This window comes from Calliphora vicina, chromosome 3 (assembly GCF_958450345.1).
Source record: "Calliphora vicina chromosome 3, idCalVici1.1, whole genome shotgun sequence".
NCBI lineage: Eukaryota > Metazoa > Arthropoda > Insecta > Diptera > Calliphoridae > Calliphora > Calliphora vicina.
This window is the reverse complement of record NC_088782.1, coordinates 66,553,066-66,580,291: the sequence shown is the minus strand read 5'-3', so window position 1 is coordinate 66,580,291 and position 27,226 is coordinate 66,553,066. Positions and strand designations below refer to the sequence as shown.

Here is a 27,226-nt window from a genome sequence, read left to right as displayed (position 1 = left end):
CCCAAGAACGAAGCCTGTTGAAACTGTCCGAAATCGGTCCAATATTTCACCTAGCCCCCATACAAATGTCCTTCCGAAATTGGATTTTATCGGTCATAAATGTTTCATTTATGTAGTTATCTACTAGGGTATTCAATTAATCGGGTTTCTGGTTTAATCGGTTAACCGAGCAAATAATTAATCGGGGTTTAGATTTATTCGGTTAATAATCGGTTAATTTAAAATTATTCGATTAACCGATAATGTCTATTTCAAATTTAAATTGAAAATACAACCACGAATTTTATGTACAAAAACATAAAAACAAACAAAACATAACAACTCAACCAATAAATAATAGCAAATATGGTATTTGAGATTCTTTTTGTTTACACATTTGAGTTTTTTTTACCCCCTGTCTATACCTGATAAATTTGTATCATGATAAACGTCAAAATGGTTGTCAAGATACAAAATTATCAAGTATAGTCACCATTTATTAGTATTATTGCTTCGTTATGACAAAATTGTTAGTGCTTTTGCTCAGACAACTTTGTCTTGACAAGAAATGTCATTTATTGTTATGGTGAATATTTGTCTAGTATAGACAGGGGGTTAGGATTATAGTGAAATAATCTTTTAAAAAAAGAACATAATTTATTTTTGTTTCCTTTTAAACAATATTTTTCTTTAGATTTAATAAAACTTGACTTGGAAAAAACTCTCGCAGATTGTAGATGTTGGAGAAATCGAAAGCATGATAAAGAATATCCAATATCTCAGTTTTTTTAGTTTTTTCTAAGCATATCAAATCTTTCGTTATACCATTGGTGTCCTTTTTTGGTTGTTTTATATATTGAATACTTTTGTTATTTTCGTTAAGTTCTGTACATGTAAATGCAAACAAAGTTTCAAATACATGTAAATTAAATATGTCAGTTTTTATTCTCACTAAATATTTTTCTTGGATGTTCGAAAAAATATATAATTTTAATTTTAAATTTGTATTTGAATTGAACTGGAAAAATAAATACAAAAAAATATGTTAAAGTACAAAAAAAGGTATTTCGGTTAATCGAAACAAATTAATCGGTTTATTTGTTATTTGAAAATCGGCAATTATAAATTATTCGAACAGATAACAGCCCAATATTAATCGGTTAACCGATTAACGGTTAATCGATTGAATACCATAGTATCTACACAAATATTGTTCCAAATAAGTTTTACATATATCGAATTCATGTCACCAAATTTTTTATGATCGGTCCATAATTAGTCATTGCTCCCATATAAGACCCGCTTCCGTAAATCACTTTAACGTTCATAAATCTCATAAAAATGTTGGTATATACATAAAATTCAACATGAATAACTTTCATATAGACATATACTACGACCTAATTTCATGATGATCGGTCCATAATTGGTCATAGCTCCCATATAAGGCCCACTTCGAAAATCACTCATGAATATAAATTATTGAAATTTTAAAAGAAAAATGTTTTTGCTCATTTACTTAGTGTATGGTCGGGCTTAACCGACAATACTTTATTACTTGTTTGTTAAGGAAATTTGAAGATATTTATTTATGCATGGTGACAATAAAAAACAAGTAAGAAAGTATGGTCGGTCAAGCCCGACCATATAATACCCTACACTAAGTAAAAGAGCTAGCCAACCAGACGGACGGACATCGTTTAATCGACTCAGAAAGTGATTCTAAGTCGATCGGTATACTTGAAGGTGGGTGTTTGACTAATATTTTTGGGGGTTACATTACTATGGTGGTGTAGGGTATAAAAATAACATATGGAAAAATCGTACGTTCGCGGCCGGTGCTTAAGCCGATTAAACAAAAACCAATAACGATATTTTATTGTGTAAATACCGGATAGAGACCTACATTAATACACTTTTAAAATAAATTAATCGCTTTTAAATATTCCATTCCATTTCGCAGAGCTTTACATTTCACTACTGCCAGCCAAAGTCGACTTCTATTTTGCGTACGTTCGTGACAACATGTTTATAGCTATCATTATGAAAACTTAAACTCGATGAAATCCATCTTTTGCACTAAACATAGACCTAACAAAATGCTATCGAATCTAAAATTTAAAATGCTAGGAAAAGTTTTGTTTTCTATATTCTTTAGACATCAAAAGCATACGAACGTACGTTCGTGACCCCAGGAAATGCCCATATGTTGTTAATTAAAAAAGGAAATATCAAGGAAATCGAGAAAGATTTGCACCCGTTATTAGAAAAAAGGTTGACTAAAGTAGGTAAAAAAGCCCAAAATGTTTAATTAATGCAAATAACTCGTAAGGGATAATCTATAGCTATAGCAATGTTTCTATAGATATCTTCTAGTTGATTCCATATATAAGTCTTTGAAATCAAATCGAGAACAAAAATTAGGCTTCATTTTTAATTTTTGATATACCCTAGGTGGCCCCCATTGGCGCATTGTGGCTCGGCGCCCTCTTGGTGTTTTAAGCTCAAAACTTAAACTTATCAACACCTCCTCTAAAGCATTTGAACATTTTATTAAAATCTTTTCACTTTTTCCAGTTCACCAACTGCGCGGGCTCACATAAACGTACATACTTTTACGAATTTTGTCACTTTTAAAAAATTGAAAATGGTGAATCAAAATTAAAAAGTGTGAAAATGTGTGCTAAATTTGAACAAATCCAAAAATTTAATATTTTATAAATCTTTGATGGAATGAATGATATTTATATTTCACTTGGTTATTCTGACTCTATGAAGTTTATATTTAAATAATATTGTTAAATTGTCCTTTTTTAAACATTCATTTTCATAGAGAAGTTTTTTTTTATTGTTTAAAAATTGCTAGACTGTATTTTAATTTTTTGATCTCGTTTATTTTTACACATTTATTTATTTTTTTTCAGTTTGTGCTGCATATCCAATTGTGTCCACACATATGCCAGTCTATGTGTGTATGTGGAAGTTTGTGCAAGTGTTTGAGTGTGTGTTTGAGTATGTGTTTAAGTTTGTGTGTGAAAGTGTTAAAGAAATTTACATAAATCGATTTTTATAATTATTTGCATATGAAAAAGATGCAAAAGTGTTTTATTAAATTTATGCATTTGTTTAAATTTTTGTGAATTTATACAGTTTGCCTGTTGGTAGGAAAATATTTACTGATGATGACAATTTAAATTAAAGTTAAAAGAATATGTATGTGAATGGCAGATTTGTTTATTGAAATCTGTCAAAGGTAATAAATAACTGGTAAAATATTTAACAATTATTATTGTAATTACACTATGCTACACCAAAAATAATCAGGTGTTCTCATATAGCAATTTTAATTTTTTTATGAAAACTTTTCGGTTCCTATTTCACCCCGTCTGGACCCGCGCCTGCTCTATGGACTAATAATTTTCAATTAAAATCTTAACAGAAAATCAATGCAATGAGAACAAAGCTGTCGTTGATGTTCAGCAGGTTGCTTAAATTTAATAAAATTTATCTTAAGACCCACAAATCTCCCATTTAAGTCGCTTAAAACTGTTTTTCTTTGCTATGAAATGTTATTTCCCATTTCACTGAGCCTTACTACCTATAAAATTCTTCAATTCGAAATTTCTTTTCATCTTCCTGTTGCAATTTATTTCAACTGTTCATTCATTTAAACTTACATTTTCACTTACCCGCACGCACCAAATGTTGGATCATACGTATAGTAACTGGATGGCTGCAACGGCGTCGATGTCCATGCTGCCGCACTGCTTGCAGTATCTTTTAAGGCATAGGGGGTTGTCTGTAAAAAAAAATACAAAAATGCAGAAAACGGAAATTGGTATCAGATTTTGCGACTTATAATTAAAGACATTAACATAAATTATAAAGAGAATTTAAACAGGTTTCGTTTATTTAATTTGCATAAAAATGATTTCTTGCAAACATTTTTTTGACAAATCATCATGTGGCAGCAACACGAAGATTTTTTTATTACACAAAATTAACCCACAATAAGCATTTATGTGAACATGCATTTTACAAACAACCGTAATTTGTTTTTAAAAGACTGTATGTTTCTTATTTTTTTATGGTTTTCCTCTCTCTTCGTGATATTTTCTGCTCTGATATGAAGTTTTAAATACTAGTTATGGTTACTTTTCAAACAAACAACTACAAAGTGATTATCGATGTACAGTGGGGCCAAAAAAATCGTATTTAAGAGACTAATATAGATGAAATTAAATCCTCTAACATTTTAAATAAAAATCTTAAATTTTAATCATTTCTGAGTGACCATATTTGGCACTTTTTCGATACTCCCCAGGTTGCCTTATTTATTGTCTAGTAAAATGGCGTAAGTTATCCATACTATGATCATATATGTCTTCATACATTTTGAGGTATTTTTACATCAATCATTATTGTTAACCGTTTGATTAGATAGAAATAAATGATCTCCTTAAAATACTTCAGCCAACGTTTGGCTCTGTAAGGAACTGAAGTCCGTGCAAAATTCTCTGGTACTTACAGATAATCTTTTTCCAATGGTTTTGATAACTAATAAGTTTACTCTCTTCAATAGATTTTGTAAACAAATTTGGTTATGAATAGAGTTCCTTTGTCACTCCTCAAAATCAGGATAGTCGATTGTACCACCAAACGAAGGCTATTACAAGTTTCGTCTAGACTCTATGTTGATAGGGGCCAAAAAAAGGCGCATCGCAATTCTTGTTGTATGGGTCATTCCAAGAAATGAATTTCGAGCCCCCAGATTTTATTATGAGAAAGTAAAAATTCGTTAAATTTTCACAACAATTTTCTAAATTTTGCCAAAAAAAAATGGCGATAAAGTCAAAAAAATATACGAAAGCGCCCTCTGGCGGTAGTCAAAAATAAATAAACATATGGCAAGAGGAAAAATTTAGGCCCTAATTTTGTAAATCACGTCACCAAAGTGATGTTTATGTGCAAAGCAAAAACAACATTTCACACATTTTAAAAATTTGTTTTTGTTTCTGTCAACCGACAGAATTCGATTAGCGATAAATGGTGTTGCAATTCTCTTTGTAATATTTAATTTAAAATTTTAACCCCAAGTGCAATTAAGGGTTCATTTAAATTTCTTTAATTCTGCTGTTTTTGCAAATACTAGGCTTTGTGTTATATTTTGGTTAAGTTGCATCAAAATCAGCCCAAAAATATATAACATATCGCTATCTTTCCAAGAGAAATTCCAAATATTGAAACATTTGACCTTTGACCTTCACGATTTAAGGTTTAACGTTTTCCAATTTTAGTAAAACTTTCAGAATATATTTAGAATTATATTTAAAATGCATAACATTAAGGAAATAAAGCTCATTCGCCAAAAAATGGCCAAATAATTGGTTTTTCTCGAAAATTTCAAAATTTAAATCTCAGGTACGGAGAAACTATAAAAGATATTTGCATAATGTTTTCATATTTTTATTCCCCATTATATTCTCAATAAATCCCAATGAGATGATAAAACAAGTAAGAAAGTATGGTCGGTCAAACCCGACCATATAATACCCTACACTAAGTAAAAGAGCAAAAACATTTTTCTTTTAAAATTTAAATAATTTATATTTTTGAGTGATTTTTGGAAGTGGGCCTAATATGGGAGCTATGAGCAATTATGGACCGATCACCATGTAATTATGTCGTGTGATTTATGTCTATATTAAAGTTAGCTATGTTGAATTTTGTGTGTTTACCAACATTTTTAAGCGATTTATGCACGTTAAAGTGATTTTCGGAAGCGGGTCTATATGGGAGCTATGACTAATTATGGACCGATCGTAACAAAATTTGGTGACATGAATTTTGTATATATAAAACTTATTTGGAGCGAAATTTGTGTAGATACATAGATAAATTAAACATTTATGACCGATAAAGTCCAATTTCGGGAGGACATTTGTATGGGGGCTAGCTGAAATAATGGACCGATTTCAGCCAGTTTCAATAGGCTTGGTCCTTGGGACGAAAAAATAATATGTACCAAATTTTGTCGAAATATCTTCAAAATTGCGACCTGTACTCTGCGCACAAGGTTTACATGGACAGCCAGACAGCCGACCAGACGGACGGGCATCGTTTAATCGACTCAGAAAGTGATTCTAAGTCGATCGGTATACTTTGGGCGTTACAAACATCTGCCCCACTATGGTGGTGTAGGGTATAAAAATTCTGAAATTTGTTTAACAACATTTTTAAAAATTTGAAAATGAAGTTTTGAAACTGCCGTTAAAAAATTATTTTTTTGGTCATACCTGCGAACAGGTTAACGGTGTCCTACGAAGACAAAAACTCATATACATACAAGTAAATATGGATATATTTTAAGTAAAAATTAGCTTTTATTTTAATATTTCTCAAAATATGTTAATTTTGTTCCTAAATTTCTTGTTCTAGTTGCCTGAGACACGTTAATGGCCTGGGGAATTTTTAATAACTTTAACATTTTTTAACCAATTTCTCTTTTTTATGTCTCACTAAAACGACAATTACGTACACATTTCTATTCTTTTAAATTAAATTGCAAAAGTAATTTTTTAAAGGCAAAATTTTTACAAAAACTGAAAAAATGCATTTTTTCCCCATCTCAAAACTTCAGAGGGCTGCGGCACGATTTAACTAACATTTTTTTAGAATGATTTTTTTACTAATGTTCACCAAACTGAGGTGTGAGAATGGCCAAAATCCAACTTTCGTTTATTAAGGGCCACCCTAGTGTGACATTGTGCGCTTTTATTAAAACTTATTGCTTTTGGTGTCGGTAATAACATCTTTCAATTTATATCAAGCTTTTTCAGAGATCGAACTAAACGAATTGTTATAGATGGAATCTCATCAAACGGTTTCAAAATCAATTCAGGAGTACCTCAAGGCTCCGTTATTTCTCCTAATATATTTCTTATCTTTACAAACGACCTTCTACGTCAAACTTCCAGCACTATCTCTTATTTTGCAGATGACTGCAATATTTGCCATTCATATTCATTCAATTCTAGACAAAGCCTGTCGGAGATTGGGGCAAAGAGGCAATGCTTAACCAAGATCGTATGACAAACTCTAAATGCACGCAAGACTCCATGTTGTACGTTAACACACAAACGTAGACAGATCATGTTGCTCCATCTGTTTTTATGGGTGGTGTAAACATTAAAGAATCAGAAGCTCTTGGTTTTCTAGTCATGAGTATTCAGTGCAATGTCAGCTGGACAAAACACATTTTTCAAGAGTCGAAAGAAGCATTCAAGTGCCTTGATTTAAAACGGATTGATCTAAAACGGTGTAGAAAATACTTCACACTATCTGATCTACTTACTATTTACTAGGGTATTCAATCGATTAACCGTTAATCGGTTAACCGATTAATTTTGGGCGGTTAACTCTTCGAATAATTTAAAATTGCCGATTTTCAAATAACAAATAAACCGATTAATTTGTTTCGATTAACCGAATAACCGAAATTTTTGCACTTTACCCTACTTTTTTGTATCTGTTTTTGCGTTTCAATTCCAATTCAAATACAAATGTCAAAATAAAATTACAAATTTTTTTTAAAATCCAAGAACAATTTTTAGTGAGCATAAAACATATTGAATTTAATTGTAACTTTGTATAGTCGAAACTGGAGACATTACTGAAACGAGTCTTATATCAGAACTGAACGAAACTATTCTCAATATAAAATAATCCAAAAATGACACCATTGGAGATTTTATATGCTTAGTAAAAACTAAAAAAAAACTTAGATATTGGATATTCTTATCATGCTTTCGATTTTATAAAATTGACAAAATACACAAAATTCGTGGTTGTATTTTGAATTTATAATTAAAATATAAATTATTCGGTTAATCGAATAATTTTAAATTAACCGATTATTAACCGAATAAATCTAAACCCCGATTAATTATTTGTTCGATTAACCAATTAAACCAGAAACCCGATTAATTGAATACCCTACTATTTACACCACTTATATCTGACCAAAATGGAATACAACTCTCATGTGTCGGCCGGTGCTTCGAAGGCTATTTTGGAATTACTCGACCGTGTATAGGAGAGGGCGAAGGTGCTTATCGGTGACAGTAGGGTATCCAGCTCTTATGACATACTGGAACATCGTTGCAATGTGGGTTGAGTTTCACTATTCTACCGATACTACAATGGTATGTGCTCTGCTGAAATTAGGGAACTTGTTCCCGAAACCCGTAGTTTTTTACGCAATGCACGTTCTTCGGCAAAGGCTCATCAATATGTCGTCGACTGAACAGTGGATCACACAGCATATTACAAGTAAAATTCGTTATTTAGCCTGAAGTCTTTCCTGTAACTTTCCATATAGGAAAATTCAAATTTAATGTCCACAAACACTTCTCCCTCTATCCTACCTGCCATAACCAATTTTCCTAGTTCCAGCACAATGCATTGCATGAATAGGGGTCATCCCTGCTGGCCCAAGAAAATAGCCAACGAAATATATTTTTAGGAAATAATTTTAACAAATTTGTGAACAAAAACTAAATTTACTCGATAACCGCTAATTTGGAATCGGTTCAATATTTTAGAATATGTTTTTTAGATAACGGAGAACTATTTTAGACCCGGGTAGCTTCAAAAATGAAAACAATTTATAATTGAAATATTTATATTTCCGAATATCTGAAAAATTCCACTGTTTTCAGTCCCACAAAAACGGAAAACAAATGCTTTCTGCTTATAAAGATCTAGCAAAATATTAAGAGGAAAAAAGAAACAAAACCTTTCATGTTCACTCCACATCTATGTAATCGACAGCAAATGCCAGAACAAATCACTAACCAACCACTAATAATTTGAACAACGGAGCATTTTGCATGAAAAGCAAAGCAATAGTTAAGTTACATTTTTACTACTTTTAAAAACGAAACTTCAACTCCTTATATAAATAATATTTTCTGAACACGAGTCGAAACATGTATAATTATTTTAATGTACCTGCTGTTTTTTTGATTTTTTTTTCTTGTTTATTTTCATTTTAATACAAAAAATGCAAACCAAAAACAAAAATACGAAAAACAAACTATTTTTAAGATAAATTTGCATAAAATTGTAATTAACTGCTTTTTTATGAGCTGTTGCACATTTGAATAGATTTTTTCTATGTTTTAGTTTTGCTTTAGCAAATAAAACTAAATAGAAATAAAATATAACGAAAAATTTATTTTTTATTGCTTTTTAAATATGGAAATAAATTTTGAAAACAATAACATGCTAAAGTATCCATGTATATTTGTAACGAATGACTTATTGTGTTTTATTTGATATTGATATTTATAATCGTAATTAGATTTAGATTTTTGTTAACTAACTCTTATATGATTAGTGGATATACTAATTGGATTATTCGATTTGTAATACATTGTAATGATCATGGCTCACATACAAACTTTATGGGAATTTGAGAATGATTTGAAAGAGTCTGGTGTAAATTATTGTAATTATTGTATACTCAGACGATGTACGATTCATACAATAGATTACACAGATCAACAGATAAAGAAAAGAATTTGGTTCTACATTAATTTTTCAATATTGGCTGTCATAAGTAAATTCGTGTGCCCGTTTCGTGATCTTATATGCACATTATAATAAATAAATTTATTGATTGACCGACATACAGTATTGGCCATAACTAAAGCACCCCCTCAATGGATTTTTTTCAAATCATATTTTTTTTTGTTGATAAAAACGGCTTTGGGATGTATTTTGTATATATTTTATTAACTAATATTGTTAATGTTCATTTAATATTCATTTAGTAAAAGATAATTTTATTAAAAACTAGCTGACCCGGTGCGCTTCGCCACCCCAGTTAGAAGAGTGAAATAGTACTATTAAGTCTCCCTTTGTGAATCTGATTGTAAATGTCTAATTTCATATTTCTGGGTCCATTATTATAGAAAATGCAAAAAAAGTTAACACTAAAGTCACCTTTTGTGAATTCAAATTCATTCAGAATCATGTGTGCGTAATTTTAAATTTTTAGGTTTATTATTATAAAATTTTCAAAAAGTACCATTGCAATAAGGAAATAGTACCATTCGCATTAAATTCGCATTCACTAAACCATGACCCGTCAAGTTTGAATTTTAGATTTGTATAGAGTAACTTCGGGTAATGTGGACTACCGTTTTGTTTTTTCTAAATTTTGGCCACAATATATATGGATATTAAAAATGTTGTGAAGCAGTAAATTAGTTAATGTATTCTCTAATTGATTTTGCAGTTGAAAATTTTTTCTGTCAAAGGATAAAAAAGTTATGTGAAAATATTGTAAGGAACCCAAAAATTAGCATTAAAAAAATTGGAGGGTAATATGGACCACTATATGAGGGTAATGTGGACTAGTATGTAATACATAAAATTCATGAATCAGCTAATCATGAATGATTAAAAAATTTAATTTCAATATATTTATATTAATACAAACTAAATAGTCGCGATCTTGGCTTAGATAGATTGCTTACAAAGTACATAGTTATTGCCGGCTAATATGGACCAGTAGTACATAATCAAGTAATTTAAGTGGTCCACATTACACGAACTTGGGTTACAGTGGTAACAAATTATTTTTACCTAATAATCTAAATGCGCTTAAATTCTTACCAAATATATGCAAACCTACGTGTCCACTTTAACTATATAAAACAACCAAACATTAAATTCTACCAAGTAACTGTACCAAATTTTGTTTCTTACTTGAGCCGAAAAAAATGTTGAGCAGGCGCATTAATTTCAATACAAGAATAAAAAGCCAACATATCAATTACTCATGAAAGCAAATGTGCAATTGTCGTTTCAACCAAATTGTAAAATGTACGACAAATCAGTTTTATCATACCTTCAATAGTTTCTGAAAAAAGACACTGGTCCACATTAGACGCATAGTCCACAATACCCGAAGTTACTCTATCATTTCCTATACTATCAACTAATTTTGTTTCTATAACACTTAATATTTAATAAATTATCATAAAACCGAAACCGATCGGTTTTCAATTTTTTAAAACCGAAACCGCGGTTTTGAAATTCTTCGATTTTTTGGAAACTCTAGGTCCATTATTATAGGAAATTCAAAAAAGTACCCATGATAATAAAGAAAAAGTACCACGAAGTATGCCCTTGAATTTTCACTCACTTGGGACCATAGATGCCTAATTTCATATTTCTATGTCCATTATTACAAAAAATTAGAAAAGTACCATTAGAATATATAAAAAGTACCAAAAAGCCCCCACTTGTGGTTTCCCACTCACTCGGGTCCATATAAGCTTAATTTCATGGCTTTAGGTTCATTGGTACCAAAGTACCAAAAAGTCTATCCCTAGAATTCTCACTCACTTAGGACCATACATATATGCTAAATATCATGTTTCTAAGTTCATTGTTATAGAAAAAAAAGTACCATTAGAATAAAGAAAAAGTACCAAAAAGTCTCCCCCTAGAATTCTCACTCACTTTAGAACATATACGATTAATTTCATATTTTTATGTCCATTATTACAGAAAATTCAAAAAAGTACCGCTACAATATACAAAAAGTACCAAAAATCAGGCACTTGTGGATTCCCACTCAATCCGGTCCATATAAGCTTTATTTCATGTTTCTAGGTTCATTGGTGAAGAAATTACAAAAAGTACCATTCGAATAAAGAAAAATTGCCAAAAAGTCTCCCTTACAATTCTCACTGACTTAGGACCGAGCATGCTTAATTTCATGTTGCTAAGTCAATAAAGAAAAAGTACCATGAAGTATCTGCTTGAATTGTTACTCACATAGGACCATATACGCTTAATTACATATTTCTAGGTCCATTATTATAGAAAATTCAAAAAGTACCATTATAATATAGAAAAAGTACCAAAAAGCAGTCACTTGTAGATGCCCACCAACTCTGGCCCATGTAAGCTTTATTTCATGTTTCTAGGTTCATTGGTGAAGAAATTACAAAAAGTACCATTCGATTAACGAAAAAGTACCAAAATGTTTACCCCTAAAATTCACACTCACTTAGGACCATATATGCTTAATTTCATGTTTCTAAGTCCATTGTCATATAAAATTCATGAATAAAAAAGTACCTATAGTTCAGTTCTCACATTTTGGTACCTAAATATTGTATCCTATTCCTAACACAAACTTCACTCAGATACATATCAGCTAACTTTAATGTCGATAAGTGAAATAATTTAAAATATTAAAAAAAGTACCATTAGGAGAAAAGTAACAATTTCACTTTTCTTCCTTGAAACAATCAAGTTCGAACTTTAAAAATATTCCATTTTGCTAAAATTGTTTATGCTACAGACATGTCTCAAAATATTAAATTCTGTGTTAACGTGCCCAAGAAAAAATATGTTTTGAAAAAAGTACCATACTGTTTACCCGGATTTGGCCCAATATACACCTTGGCACTCGAGTTCCAAATAACACCCTGTTAGTTAATTTTTGTACCAATCCAGGAACCAATGTTAAAAAATTATCAAAATTTCTGTATCGTGGTGGGAGCTCATAATAAAATATTCGTATATCTATGTCAAATTATAGAAAAACATATTTTATGAAAAAGTACCAAAAATAAACACAATTTTTATCCCTCAAGGTTTCGAATTTCCAAAAAGTACCAAACTTATATTTTTTATTTTTTGTTAGTTAAAGAATACGATTTAAAATTTGTTTCTATGTTTATTGGTTTAAAAGATACATAGGGTGCAAAAAAATACAAAAAAAAAGTTTTTACCCGTTTTCTCCCCTAAAAGTTTCGAATTTCCAAAAAGTACGAAACACCTGTCAGCTTATTTTTTAAATGGAGTAACATGCTATTTTAAGTTTTTTTGTATCTTTATTAGTTTTGAAGATATAAGGTTACCGAATTTACCCGTTTTTACCATTTTTTACACCCTAAACGATCGAATTTCCAAAAATACCTTCTTATCGAATCGTTTTGGGGAGGGAGGAATCCACAGTTAAAATTTCGTGATTCTAGCTTCAGCCGTTTGGGCTGTGCGATGATGAATCAGTCAGTCAGTCAGTAACGTTACTCTTCTATATATATAGATTAATTTAAAAGGACAAAACAAAAGCACCCTCTTATAAGATGTTTAAAAATTTGACTCGGTACTGCATATTTGCAATGTGAGTTATCGGGAATCACAATGAATGCATTTAAAAATGCCAAAAGATAAAAATAAAGGAAGACGTAGTGTGCAAAATTTAAGTTTTATACAGTTTGTTGTGAAAAAAAAAACAATGACAAGGAACAAGGAACAAGTACTTCAGTAAATTTAAAATTTAAGTTATTGAAGACTGGAAGACAGGTTTATCACTACATGAATTGAGTAAAAAATATTCAATTAACAGATCAGTTATTTCTAGACTCGTTTCAAAATTTTTTAGTGCATTCTGGAGGTCGTACGCGACAAAAACACGATATTATGATTCCTTGATCAAAAGAGCAATACATAAAGATCCTACAGCATCAGCTATTCAAGTACGAACAAGTTTAAGATTATGAGTTAGCGAAAGAACAATCCGTAGAAGAGTAGTAGAAGCCCGATTGTTCAGCTGACGACCAGCAAAAAAAAACATTTCTATCAGCTAAGAACAAGAAAGCTAGACTGAAGTTTGCCAAAGCCCACATCGATTGGAGTGCCCAAAAATGAAAGACAGTACTGTTCCCTGACGAATCCAAATACAACTTAAAAAGTTCCGCTGGAATAAGGCGTGTACGCAGACCAAAAGGAGAAGAACTGAATCCTAAGTATTGCAAAGGAACAATTAAACATGGAGGAGGTAATGTAATGGTCTGGGGTTGCTTTTCTGGTCAATGATTTGGGCCAAATCATAAAATTTATGTGATTATGTATCGGTTCATGTACCGTGATGTATTGAAAGCTGTAATGATGCCTTATGCCAGTGAAGAGATGCCAATTATAGGGAGCTTACAATAGGATAACGATCCTAAGCACCACTCCAAAGTTTGTAAGGTTCAATTTCTTCATTGGCCTGGTCAATCTCCCGATCTCAATCCTATTGAGAACTTGTGGCATATTGTTAATATGAAAATAAATCGTGAAAATTGCTGAAATAAGGATTGTCAATTTTCACGATTTATTTCATGCCGTTAAAATAGCCAGGAAAGGAATACCGAAAAACGCCAAAAAAAAACATAATATCTTCTATGCTAAGAGATGTTCTTGTGCCATCCAAAACAAAGGATTTGCAACAAAAAATTAATTAAAAATTTTTTCATAGTATAACCTTGAAGGGGTGCTTTAGTTTTGTCCGTTTCATTTTCTATCTTAAAATATTTTTGGATTTTAAGTTAGCCCTCAATTCTAACATTGCACAGTGGTTTCCCTTATATGAACAAGCGGTCAATAATCAATATCTCCAAAACTAAAAAAGCTAGGGTCTTCAAAATTTGTCACCTCATAGCATGCCCGAAGAACTTAAAGTTTGCAAATTTTTAAGAACAACTGTAACCACAGTAGCCTTTTGATTTTTCAAGGGTTAATTGGCTTTTAGATTTGTTTTATGAATTTTTTAAATAAAATATTTCAGTATGAAAATTCGTTTGTTTTAAACAATTTAAGTAAATTCTTATTCCATTTTAATTCATTTGAATTATACACTGAAAAAAAAATAAATTAAAAAGTTATACAAAGTTATATAATGCAATATGAGGTATTACTAAGTAATATAAGGTAGTAAGGTAAAATAAGACATTAATATATCAAATATTAATCAAATTTAAAACTCCTTGACTTAAACTACTTGTTTTCTTTGTTGGTAAGTTTGTCCTCCAGAAATAAATGGATCTGAACTTAAAAAAGGCTATTTAAAAGTTCTGCATTTGTAGCATTGTACGAAATTTTTCGGGTATGTTGCAATCTAAACTGTTTTATATGCTTATTTTTCGCTTCCGCTGCTTCCTCCGATAATTCACCTATTGACACTACTACATGCTTGCTTACCTCAGCTCCATGGATCAGATTTTTATATACCGATGCAAAAATAAGACGGTGCACAGAGGGATTTTGGTGTCAATTTTTCAAACACTTTTTTTTTAATACATTTATTATAATATTGTTCCTGCCTTTAATGTCTAGGCCTTACAATAAGTAATTAAATCTTATAAATAAACAATTATTGTTATCTCAGAGGAGAATCATATTTGGTATATTAGATGAGTGGTAAATCAGCTCTACGTAGCCTTGATCCGTCTTGCGTTAATGTAAGTAGCCTTGCGAGCGGGTTCGGATGATGATGTAATTTTGACAAATAAGCTTCACGAGTTTTTCTAAATTCGTCCTTGACCAAAGGTACATCTAAGTCTCTGTGGATGTTTTCATTTCTTATGTACCATGGAGCTCCCGTCATGGTTCTAAGAATTTTGGATTGTGCCCTCTGTATGAGATCTATATTGGTATTACTTGCTGTTCCCCATAATTGGATTCCGTATGTCCAAATTGGTTTTAAGACCGTCTTATACAGGTTGACTTTGCAGTTAAGGCTCAATTTCGATTGATGGTGGATTAGCCAGTGTAAATTAGAAACTTTTTCAAACACTTAATTTCAACAATCAAATGATGCAATTTTGTAGAGAAATGTTTATAGATGAAATGTACACTTATAGTTAAGAAAAAATTTATTTTATTTTTAGAAAATTGAAAAAAGTCCATGCAAGGGTGTTAAGCTAAAATTTACTTATATTTTCACGCAATTCAGTGGTATAATTTTCCTAATAATACCATTTACCTTTAACATATTTGAAAAATATAACATTTCAAGATCAATAAAAAAAAATTATGGGGAAACCATAAACCGTTAAGAAGATATGCCCAAATCTATAAGACTCTAATTATTATTGTATTTTTGATTTTCCATGGAGAAAAAAATGTAGCCCACTTTCCCCCAAGCTCTTTTTTTAATAAAATGAAAGGTGGGAGTGTCTTGTTTCGATTAAAAAATGAATAGTTTTCGGAACAGGATGAAAACTTAACATTTTTTGTCGAATAATAAACGAAATATCCAAAAAATTCTAATCTACACTCTAAAAAATGCATGTAAATCTACTACTATAAAATAAGTAAGTTTTCATGTAAAATTACACAATATGCGTAAATTTAAGCACAATATGTTTATCAAAATCAATTACATACTTTTTTCAGCAAAAATACAAACAAAATGTTGTATTTTAAATTTTTATAACATAATAGGCATTTTATGTTTAAAATTACATATATTGTGCATAAATTGAAGTTTTACACATAAAGTGTGTAAACTAATTTAAACGTTTAATATACAAATTGTCAATATTTTATTTCTAAAAAAACAAAAACCATTTGTTATCAAAAAAAAAATTGAATTTACACACAACATGTATTTTTACCCTAATTATAGAAGTAGAAAAGTTTCCTACTATTAATGTAAGAAATTTACATGAAAATTTATTAGAGTGTATGTATGGGTTTCGTGTAAATGTATGTACCAAATTTCTAGACTTTTGCTTGGATATAAATAATTTTATGCGAAAAAATCAATTTGGATTGTATGGGCAGTGGGCGTGGACTTTTTTGATAAAATTTAATTTTTTTTTAATTTAGTCCATATAATTCTCGGTGCCAAATTTCAATGCTCTATAATTTTTGCTCAAAAATGTATTGCATTTGGATTGCATGGGCGGTATGCGTTGGGCATGGCCGGTTTTAATAAAACTTAGCATACGTTCTTCTTTTGTTTCAGAAAATATATGTACCAAATTTCTAGACTTTTACTTGAATAGGAAAAATTTTATGCGAACAAATCTATTTGGATTGTATGGGCAGTGGGCGTTGGGCGTGGTTGATTTTGATAAAATTTTATTTGTTTCTTAGTTTGGTCCATATAATTATCTGTGCCAAATGTCAGCGCTCTACAACCAATCCTTACAATTTTTACAAAAAAATGTATGAAGCCATCCCTCTGTGGGGCGGGTTAGTATATTACAGATTACACGCCCATCCGCAAATTTCCGCAACTAACTTCAGCACTTTTATTATCTTAAGAATCAGATTAATACAATGAAAAAGAAACCTATGGGGGAATCTTGGGGGAACACAACTAAAACTTTAAGTAAACATAATGAAGTTTTACAAACAAGTAACAAACATATAGGTTAACTAAAACATTAAGTTTACAAGAATTACAACACAAGTTAGTTTTTATTATTTTCTAGAGATAAAATAAATACCTTTAACTTCAAAATCCATTGAAAATCATTTAATTTTGAGACTACAGCAATTGCAAGACCGAATTGAAGTGCACTTTTGCTTTGAATTATTTTTCCAGCGTTCAGCTGCGCTTTGCAAATGAATATTTGCTCATGCTTTCAATTTTATTTTTAAAAAGTCCCGTTAGATTTCCAGTAAAAACCGGTTTGCCATTAAAAAGATTGGATATTTCAGAGAAAATTTTTTTGCATTTTGTCTAAATATTTTGTGATCGTTTTATTTATTTTTGGCCTATGGGAGGAACCACTGTGCATTGTTTGTAAAGTGTGTAGTGAACATTTAATACAGTGGGAAAGCTGTAGACGTAGTCATTTGAAGTTTGGTGTACCTATGATTTGAATAGAATCGAAAAATCACGTTGATGACTACTATTCATGTTGTTAAATTGCTATTCATGTTGTTATATGATGGTTGTAAAACAAACTGAGATAACATCATTTTGCATCCATTACACATAAAATTGTTACTTATGAAGCAGTATGTGAAGTTATTAGATAAAACTGGTCCATGTCTTGCCTTTCTTTCAAGAAAGTTTCCAAGATTTACAAGTGATCGAATACAGATACCAAGATCGCTGAGATGAATATATGATTTCAGATTACTGTCGCAGTATCACACGGGGGTATCCTAAGAAACTCCATGGAAGAAAATCTAAAAAAGAAGCTTTTTAACTTGTAAAATAATTTATTAAAATATTTAAAATCAGTTTTACTTTTGACGGCACAAAAATCACTGTATATCTGTGTTATGAATTGAACAGTTGTATTTTTATAATAAAATATTAATAAAATTATCAATATTATCAATTAAAGTGATGCAATCTCAACTAGTGTAACAAATTAGATAGTCTCTGCGCCTTTTTTTTATATCAAAGTAGGAGTTCTATTTGTGCAAAGATCCGCGCGTTTGTTCTTCTTACGATGAGGCCCATTTATGGATGTATGGGAACTTTAACAAACAAAATTGTTGAATTTTGGACAATACCAACGCACATGAGATCCAAGATCGCACAATGCATGCTGAAAATGTCACTATTAGGTGTGGATTTTTGGCTGGCAGCATCATTGATCCATCAACGTCGAGCAGCGAGCGCTATAAATCAATGATTACCAACTTCTTTTAGCCTAAATTGGATAATATGGACATTAAAGACATGTGGTTTCAACAGGACGTCACTACGTACCAGAGCTGTAAATGAATCATTCGTTTTAATTTTAATTCGTTACGAATTAGCTAAATTTTGAATTAACTATTTTCACACAAAAAATTAATTGAATGAAATTTTAATCAATTCAAATGAATTAGATAGAAATTAATTTCAATTCATTTCCAATTCAAATGAATTTGTAAAAAGGAGTTGCAATTCGTTTTCAATTCAAATGAATCTGTAAAATGAATTGCAATCCGTCTCCAATTCTAATGAATTTGTTAAATTGAATTGTAATTCATTTCCAATTCGTTTGAATTGAGTTGCAATTCAAATAAATTAAATCAAAAATGAGTTGCAATCAATCAAATTCAAGATCACATCTAGGGGGAATGAAAAATACAAATTTAAGTTTCTTATAGCAAATATAAAAAATTTTCCCACTTTGTTAGGATTTTCGCCGATATCTAATAATTATATTCCTATTCTACTGCTACCTGACAGTATATCATGCACATACATATATCATGGGAATTTTAAATCTATGATTTTTTTTTGTCTTTCGAATAGGATATATACAAAACGAGAGTAATGATTGCTGTCTTTTACATAAAAAAAACAAGTAAGAAAGTATGGTCGGTCAAGCCCGACCATATAATACTCTACACTAAGTAAAAAAGCAAAAACATTTTTCTTTTAAAATTTCAATAATTTATATTTTTCAGTGATTTTCGGAAGTGGGCCTTATATGGGGGCTATGACCAATTATGGTCCGATCACCATGAAATTAGGTCGTGTGATTTATGTCTATATGAAAGTTTACTATGTTGAATTTTGTGAGTATACCAAAATTTTTATGCGATTTATGCACGTTAAAGTGATTTTCGGAAGCGGGTCTAAATGCGAGCTATGACTAATTATGGACCGATCGTAACAAAATTTGGTGACATGAATTTTGTATATATAAAACTTATTTGGAGCTCAATTTGTGGAGAAACATTTATGAATTAAACATTTATGACCGATAAAGTCCAATTTCGAGAGGACATTTGTATGGGGGCTAGGTGAAATAATGGACCGACTTCAGCCAGTTTCAATAGGCTTGGTCCTTGGTTCGAAAAAATAATATGTAGCAAATTTGAACGAAATATCTTCAAAATTGCGACCTGTACTCTGCGCACAAGGTTTACATGGACAGCCAGCCAGCCAGCCAACCAGACGGACGGACATCGTTTAATCGACTCAGAAAGTGATTCTAAGTCGATCGGTATACGTTAAGGTGGGTGTTAGACTAATATTTTTGGACGTTACAAACATCTGCACAAACGCATAATACCCTCCCCACTATGGTGGTATAGGGTATAATTAGTTGAGTAACAAAACGACAGTGATTACTGCAGATTTACTTACAAAATCAATTCAATTCAAATGAGTTGGAAATGAAATGCAATTCACTTTGACAAATTCATTTGAATTAGAAACGAAATAAAATTCATTCTACGAATTCATTTGTTGAAAATGAATTTTTTTTCTTGGACCAGCACTCAGGGGATGACCCCTACTCATGCAAAGCATTGTGTTGGAACTAGGAAAATAGGTTATGGGAGGGAGGATAGAGGGAGGATAGAGGGAGTAGTGTTTGTGGACATTTGATTTGAATTTTCCTATATTGAAAGTGACAGGAAATACTTCAGGAGGAAGCTTATCCCACATACGGACAGTACGGCTAAAGAACGAATTTTCCGTGTAATGTGTTGTGCGATCTACTGTCCAGTCGACAACGAATTGATGTGCCCTTGCCGAAGAGCGTGTGTTGCGTAAAGATCTACGGGTTTCGGGAACAAGTTCCCTAATTTCAGCAGAGCACATACCATTGTAGTATCGGTAGAACAGTGAAACACAACCCACATTGCGACGATGTTCCAGTGAGTCAATAGAGCTGGATACCCTACTGTCACCGATAAGCATCTTCGCCCTCTCCTGTACACGGTCGAGTAACTCCAAAATAGACTTCATTTGAGTTGGAAATGAATTGCAATTAATTTTTACCAAATTAATTTGAATTGACTCAAAGTTCATTCAATGAATTTTTTTTTGTGAAAAAAATTACTTCAAAATTTGCTAATTCAGTGAATGAATAATTCACGAATTAAATCAAAAATTAATGATTCATTTACAGCTCTGCTACGTGCGCACACAACTCATGCCACATTGGAAATTCTGCACATGCGCTTTGAGGTGGTGAACTGGCCACCGAGATCGTGCGTTTTGACCCTGTTAGACTTTTTCTTGTGGGGTTTTCTTAATTCGTTTTAGAAGTTACAGATTTATTTATCCTTTTTTAATTCCCCCCACACCGTTAAAACAGGTGGGGCAAGCGGATGAAGGGTCTAAATCATCTGACGAACTGCAGTTTATGTACAGGGAAGATGTGAAAGTTCGGTCTCTCTTTATGCCAACGAAGAAGTATAATAAGGTCGTTATTAGAATTGCAGATACCACCATACTCGACACTGAACAGTGTTCGTACGCTTTTTGTCAGCTGTAGAGAAACAAGGCAAAACGAAACGTTTTTCTTCTTAAGCATTCAATGCTATCGGCCATACTGATGTTGAAACACCTTCTGAGGCGTCAATGGTTCTTAAATCTTACACTAAAGAGCCCGACATCAAGCTAAAAATAATGGGTTGATTCTCGATCAGAACAAAAAACACATTCCAGTTAATAGAATTGCTTTAAAAACCAGAGCCACAGAAATATAAATGGCTTTATAATGGAGGATTTCATGCATTAGCGCAAACTAAAGTTGTGCTCTAGTTTCTATAGCGCGAACAAATGCTTAATCTGGATTAATTTTCAACTAGAGAGCAGTTTAATTCACAATTTTAGTTTGCGCTAATGCATCTGGGACAAAGAAGATTAAATCCTTTCTTCTTGTAAAGTCGAAGAAATGGCTTTTGTTTAGTAACAAGGTGTATTTGTAAATTCAAACATGGATATTTTTAATGGTAGAATCATTTTTAGAACCCTCCCAATGAAGGCTTGATAATGCCCCAGTTAACCTCCCGAAGAACAATTAATAAAAACTACAGAAGATGGACAAATTTTGGACGATTGTCATAATGTCACACCATTTAAAACTGATTCAAAAAATAAATCTGGATATAACAACATATCGTAATATTTAATTTCCGCTTCTTTGGAAGTTCGTTTTAATTGAAATGTAAGTACCATTTATTTATGATTTTTTCATTAATTTAATAAAAATATGTAGGATGTAAATCAATCGTCATGCATAATTTCATGTTTTATGTAAAATACCTGCTGTCTGCTGATGGTTTCATTTATTTTCATTTATAATATGTTTAAGCACATACTTGCATTTACATATTTTATTTATATATATACAGCAGTAGTAGAATCATAGAAACGCCTTTCAGTTTATGGCCCCATACAAATTACTTTCAATGTATTTACTGGCCACTGCCTGCTTCCTTTTGAACAAAATAACTACTGGTGTCATTATCTGAACGCAAGACATTTTGTATTTAAAAAGGAACAAACGCAAACAAATACATATTTTATTACATCAAAATAAATATGAATTTGCTTTTTATTATTTTTGTTTTTGTAAAAAAAAATGTTTATAGTGGCCATAATATTTATGAGGCACTTTATAAGGTTACAATTTCATGTCTACAAATCTAACATTTCAATTCAATTGCTGTGCCATTCACTCATTTGTTTACCACTTATTAAGCGCATAAAACTTATAGTTGCTGGTTTTGTTTTTTCTTTCATTCTTCTTGAATAGAAATAAAATTATTTAACTACAATATAATTAAGTTATTCATTCGTTGGCACCGCCAAAAGTTCGTATAAAAAATAGCACATGCTAAACACGAAAAACTAACTAACTCCTCTACTTGCAGCAGTAAAAATACTGCTACTCGTACTTAAATGCTCATTAAAAAATACTTGATCGCAATTATAGTTGAATTAAATACAAAACAAGGCGCTTAATGTTGAACAGTTTTAATGGTTGAGGGTGAAAGTAATTTCTCTAGTTTGTTAAATGTAAAATACCACAGTCCACAGAATCAATCTAAAATTTGACGTAGACAAGGAGTATTAGAGTTTAAGTTATTAAAATGGACTCTACAAAAGCACCACGGGCGGCACTATGGGGGCTAAAATTAGGGTGCCTTCGACATGTAAACTAGGAGACTTAACTCTTTTGTTATTAAAAAAACATTCGTAAAGAAAATATAACAATTTTATGTTTTACTGTAAGCTATCTGTACGGAGAACATTTTGGTTTAAAAAACATGTAATATTTTTCGAATTTGTCACCCCTACGTCCTTCGGAATATGACTAATTTCAACTTTGGACCACATGTTCCAAAATCCCAAAGCTGGACCAGAAAACGGAAAGCAGCCTTGCAAACCTTGATGATTTCCCTATTTATCCCAAAGTTATTTTCCCAGCACCGAAGAAAATGTAGACCCTATGGGCAAAATTGTAAAAATACCATTTTTGGGATTTTCGTTCCAATTTTTAGGAATTGGGGGATTCTTTTTTACCTTTTGACAAGTTTTTTTAAATCTTGTTATTTAAAAAAACGTTGAAAATTTCATTTATTACATATTTATTGAGTTTCTAAAACTAAATTTTGTATAAATTTTAATAGGATTGCAAATATTAGGGACAATTTGATCCACACTTGATCCGAACTATTTTTTTCTTAAGATAAGTTAATTTTTGGTCTTCCGATTCGATTCAAAAATTTTGAAACTCCGTCCTTCAAAAATATTGCACTTCTCCACATTTTAGTACGAATTGAAAATCGTTTCTTTTTATATCCATAATCGATATTGCTCTGAAATCTTTTGTAAATTATTGTTAAGTTGGTTGTATAACTTGCAAAAAAAAATCCGAATCCATTCGCTAATATCTCAATCTTCATTCTTTCTGATTACAGCGATGAAGATACTGTGGTAGCGGCCTGAGAAACTGGTATATGAACTATAATAGTGATCTCAAGCTACGGCACATCGAACCACCACCAAACAACAAGGTTCGTGACATAATTGAAAGGGCAAGGGTTGAGAATCTGCCGGTTATCATTGGAGCTGATGCCAATGCACATCATATTGTATGGGGCAACTCGGATACCAACGCACGGGGAGAGTCAATTTTTGAATTCATTCTTTGCAATAACATACACATAGTCAATACTGGTTCAGAACCAACCTTTGTAGTTACTAACAGAAGGGAGGCTCTTGATTTAACGCTAGTTAGTTCTAGGTACTCAGATCTTATCAGTGGATGGAGAGTATCGAATGACTGTTCATTCTCTGATCATATGTACATAGACTTTGTTATTGAAGTTCGAGAAAAGGGGGCTATGCCTATGCCAAACATTACCTTCATTAGATATCGAAATGATATTGAGATTGCGGTCAACAAACTGACTAATGCGTTTGAGAGGGCGATTTCAGATTCATGCAGACCTAGTATCTGCAGAGGTAGGAAAAAACAACCTTGGTAGACTTCCCAGATTGCGAGCACTAGTAGAGAATGTCGCAAACTTTTCAATAAGGCCAAAAGACTGGGTAACTGGTTTGTTTATAAGTCCTCTGTGAATAAATTCAAGAACCTGGTAAGGAACGCGAAGCGCAAATCCTGCAGGTCCTTCTGTAGCGGTGTGAAAGGTTCCTCTGAGACGAGTCGCTTGCGCAGGATCTTGTCATCTTCGGCCGCTGTCCCGAGTTACATTCAGACATCGAGCGACAGCTGGATTACTAGCGGAAAGGAAACCCTAGAGGTTTTGATGGATGCACATTTCCCTGGCAGTATTCCTCAATCAGAGGGTAACATTGCGGAATCTGTTGGGCCTTTTGAAGTCACAGTTCTCATAAATGAAGAGAGACTGAAATGGGCCCTGCGTAGTTTTGACCCATATAAATCTCCGGGACCTGACGGCATCATTCCGGTTGATTTGCAACGGAATGAGGATTTAATCAACCCTGGTTGACTCGTATATACTTGGCCTGCTTAGCTTGGTCATATATTCCGGAGTCGTGGATCAGATGTACTGTAGCCTTCATTCCCAAGGGAGGGAAGGCATTTCATACTAAACCCAAGGACTTTAGGCCTATTAGTCTATCGTCCTTCCTCTTGAAGACCATGAAAAGGTTGATTGATCTGCACCTTCGTTCATCGATTAACCCAAAGATATTTTGATTCTGCTTTACATTCGCTTGTGGGATTCATAGAGAAATCACTCGAGCACAAAGAATATGCATTGGTGGCTTTTTTGGACATTGAAGGGGCCTTTAACAATGTGACGCCAGATACAATTCTTTCGGCTCTAGGCGGTCTGGATATAGATCAGTCTATTATCCGCTTCATAGGTAGACTTCTGACCAATAGAGTCATTATCTCTTCTATGGGAACTGCTACTATTTTTAGATTAGCGATCCGAGGCACTCCACAGGGGAATCATGCCATTAATGTGGAATCTTGCCATTAATATATTACTCATGAAATTAGATTCCATGAAGTGCAAAACTATTGCATATGCTGATGAGGTCGCTGTAGCTGTTTCTGGGAAACACCTGGACATATTATCACAATGCTCACAAACTTCACTTAGTACACTTAGCCAGTGGAGCACTGCTAGTGGACTGGGTGTGAATCCTGGGAAAACGGAGCTTGTGCTTTTCTCCGGAAGGTACAAAATCCCCTCGTTCCCACTGCCGCGCCTTAACGGAGTGTAACTTAAGCTCTCGGATAGTGCTAAGGGACCAATCTGTGGACCTAAGTGAGCTGGTTGAAACTAGCTGCCTTTATAAACTAACCTAACCTAAGCCCTCGTCAAATATTATCCCGATTTCCAAAAAACTTTGATTCTGCCCCATGTGTGTAGTTGAAAGAAAGAGATAATATATATATTTGGCATAATTTTAAAATTTTTATATAGCCGAAGTACCCCACTTTGGGGCTTGTGAGTTAGACTTGAAAACAAAAAAATACTAGTTTAATCATTTTGCGGAAATCACTTTTACCCCTACCCGCCACCACCAACCACAGCGCAATTTAAATTGTAACCGTTTGGAAAAAGGTGTAAGGAATTCTCATGTTCAACCAGAATTCTTTTGCCAAAGTCCATAGAAAACTAAACTGAACTAAATGGAAATGAAATGAAATAATGTAAAGAAATTAACAAATACCGAAAGCAAATAAATTACATGAAGCGTAAAAATACCTTAATAATTTCTTTATTTGCGTTTAAATTTTACATCATTTACGGGCAATTGTGTTCAAACAAAATAAAGACATTCATTGCAACTGCAACGAGCCGGTGTTTTTTTTGAGTTGCGGGGCAGAAACACTCAAACAGTGGCAGACAGACATTCCAGCATTAAGAATTAAATTAATTATGAAAAAAAAAATACACAAAAAGGTTTTCAATGTTTACTTAAGTTTTTTTTAATTGTTTTAAACATAATAATAATTTGTTATTTGTGGTGGTATTTTTTATTACCACTTTTCCACCTTTGAGTGGCAAATAATAAAAATTACAACAACAAAAAAAACACAAAATAGAATAATAGTTTTCTGTACGATTGTGTGAAACATGTTGTTAACGAGGCACTAGATTTTTATTTTATTTTTGCAATTCCCACTCTCAACTGAATGTGATTAATTGTTGTGGCAAAATGAAAACATAATTAAGTTTTATGCACTTTTGTAGTTACTTCAAAGAAAAATAATAAATAACTACGATCAAGCAAATATTAAGTATTATTATGTATTGTGAATTGTGCATTTTGTTTTTACTCATAAATAAACACAATTACGATTTGTAACTGTTGAAAAGTTTTTTACTTATTCATATTGCAAATGAATTGAATTGAATTGTCTATGACAAAAGTCGCAATAAAACATAATTACGGGGAGGAATATATTATTGTAATATTTATAGTTATTTATATTTATTCTATTCATCTTAAATGTAACAATTGCGGAAACTATTTAATTGTAAACAATCCAAATCTGCAGTGTTGAAGGTTGTTATGTTTATAACTTGCAATAAATTTGAATTCTAAGCAAATAATAGGCATCTCTAGGAGACTGTCCCGAACTAGTGATTTGACCTATCATTTTGGGTGACAACTAGTAATATATATAAACTAGCTCGTGACACGTGCATAATCCTTTTGGATTACAATGAGATTGTCTGATAGCTGATCCAAACTAGTCAACGCATTAGATTTACATACTACTTTACTAACTACTAGAGTATTCATTCGACTAATTATCGCTCGATTAATCGAATAATTTCTTACGAATAATTATTCGAACAATTTAAAAATGGCTATTTAGGAATAACGAATAATTCGAATAATTTTATGTAGAATAATCGAATAAAACGAATAAATGTACATACATACAGTAGCCCAAGAAAGTCTACATACAGGAAAAATTATTATGTTACTTTAATTTAAAGCAGTTTTTTTAGTTTTTTTTTATGAGATATATAATAATAAATGTCTTATGTCGATTTTAGCAAAAAAAAATTCAAATAACTCCCAAAAGTTCACCGTTATTAGAGTTATTGATTCTGAGTAAAATAACTAAAAATTTATTCTCGGTCACGCCTACTTTTGGGTGGGCGGGACTATTAAGTTTCATAATATTTTGAACATTAAAGCCAAAAAAAAACAAAAAAAAATTTCGTT

The 27,226-nt window shown here is 31.8% G+C and overlaps 1 protein-coding gene across 1 annotated transcript in view; it reads right to left on the bottom strand.

Moving 5' to 3' along the window:
* Positions 1–27,226, bottom strand: part of LOC135953869 (homeobox protein caupolican-like) — a 260,802-nt gene that overhangs the window by 123,008 nt on the left and 110,568 nt on the right. Inside the window, exon 3 of the mRNA XM_065503891.1 lies at positions 3,669–3,778. Within this exon, the coding sequence (XP_065359963.1) occupies positions 3,669–3,778 (110 nt within the window). The remainder of the gene's footprint in view (positions 1–3,668; positions 3,779–27,226) is intronic.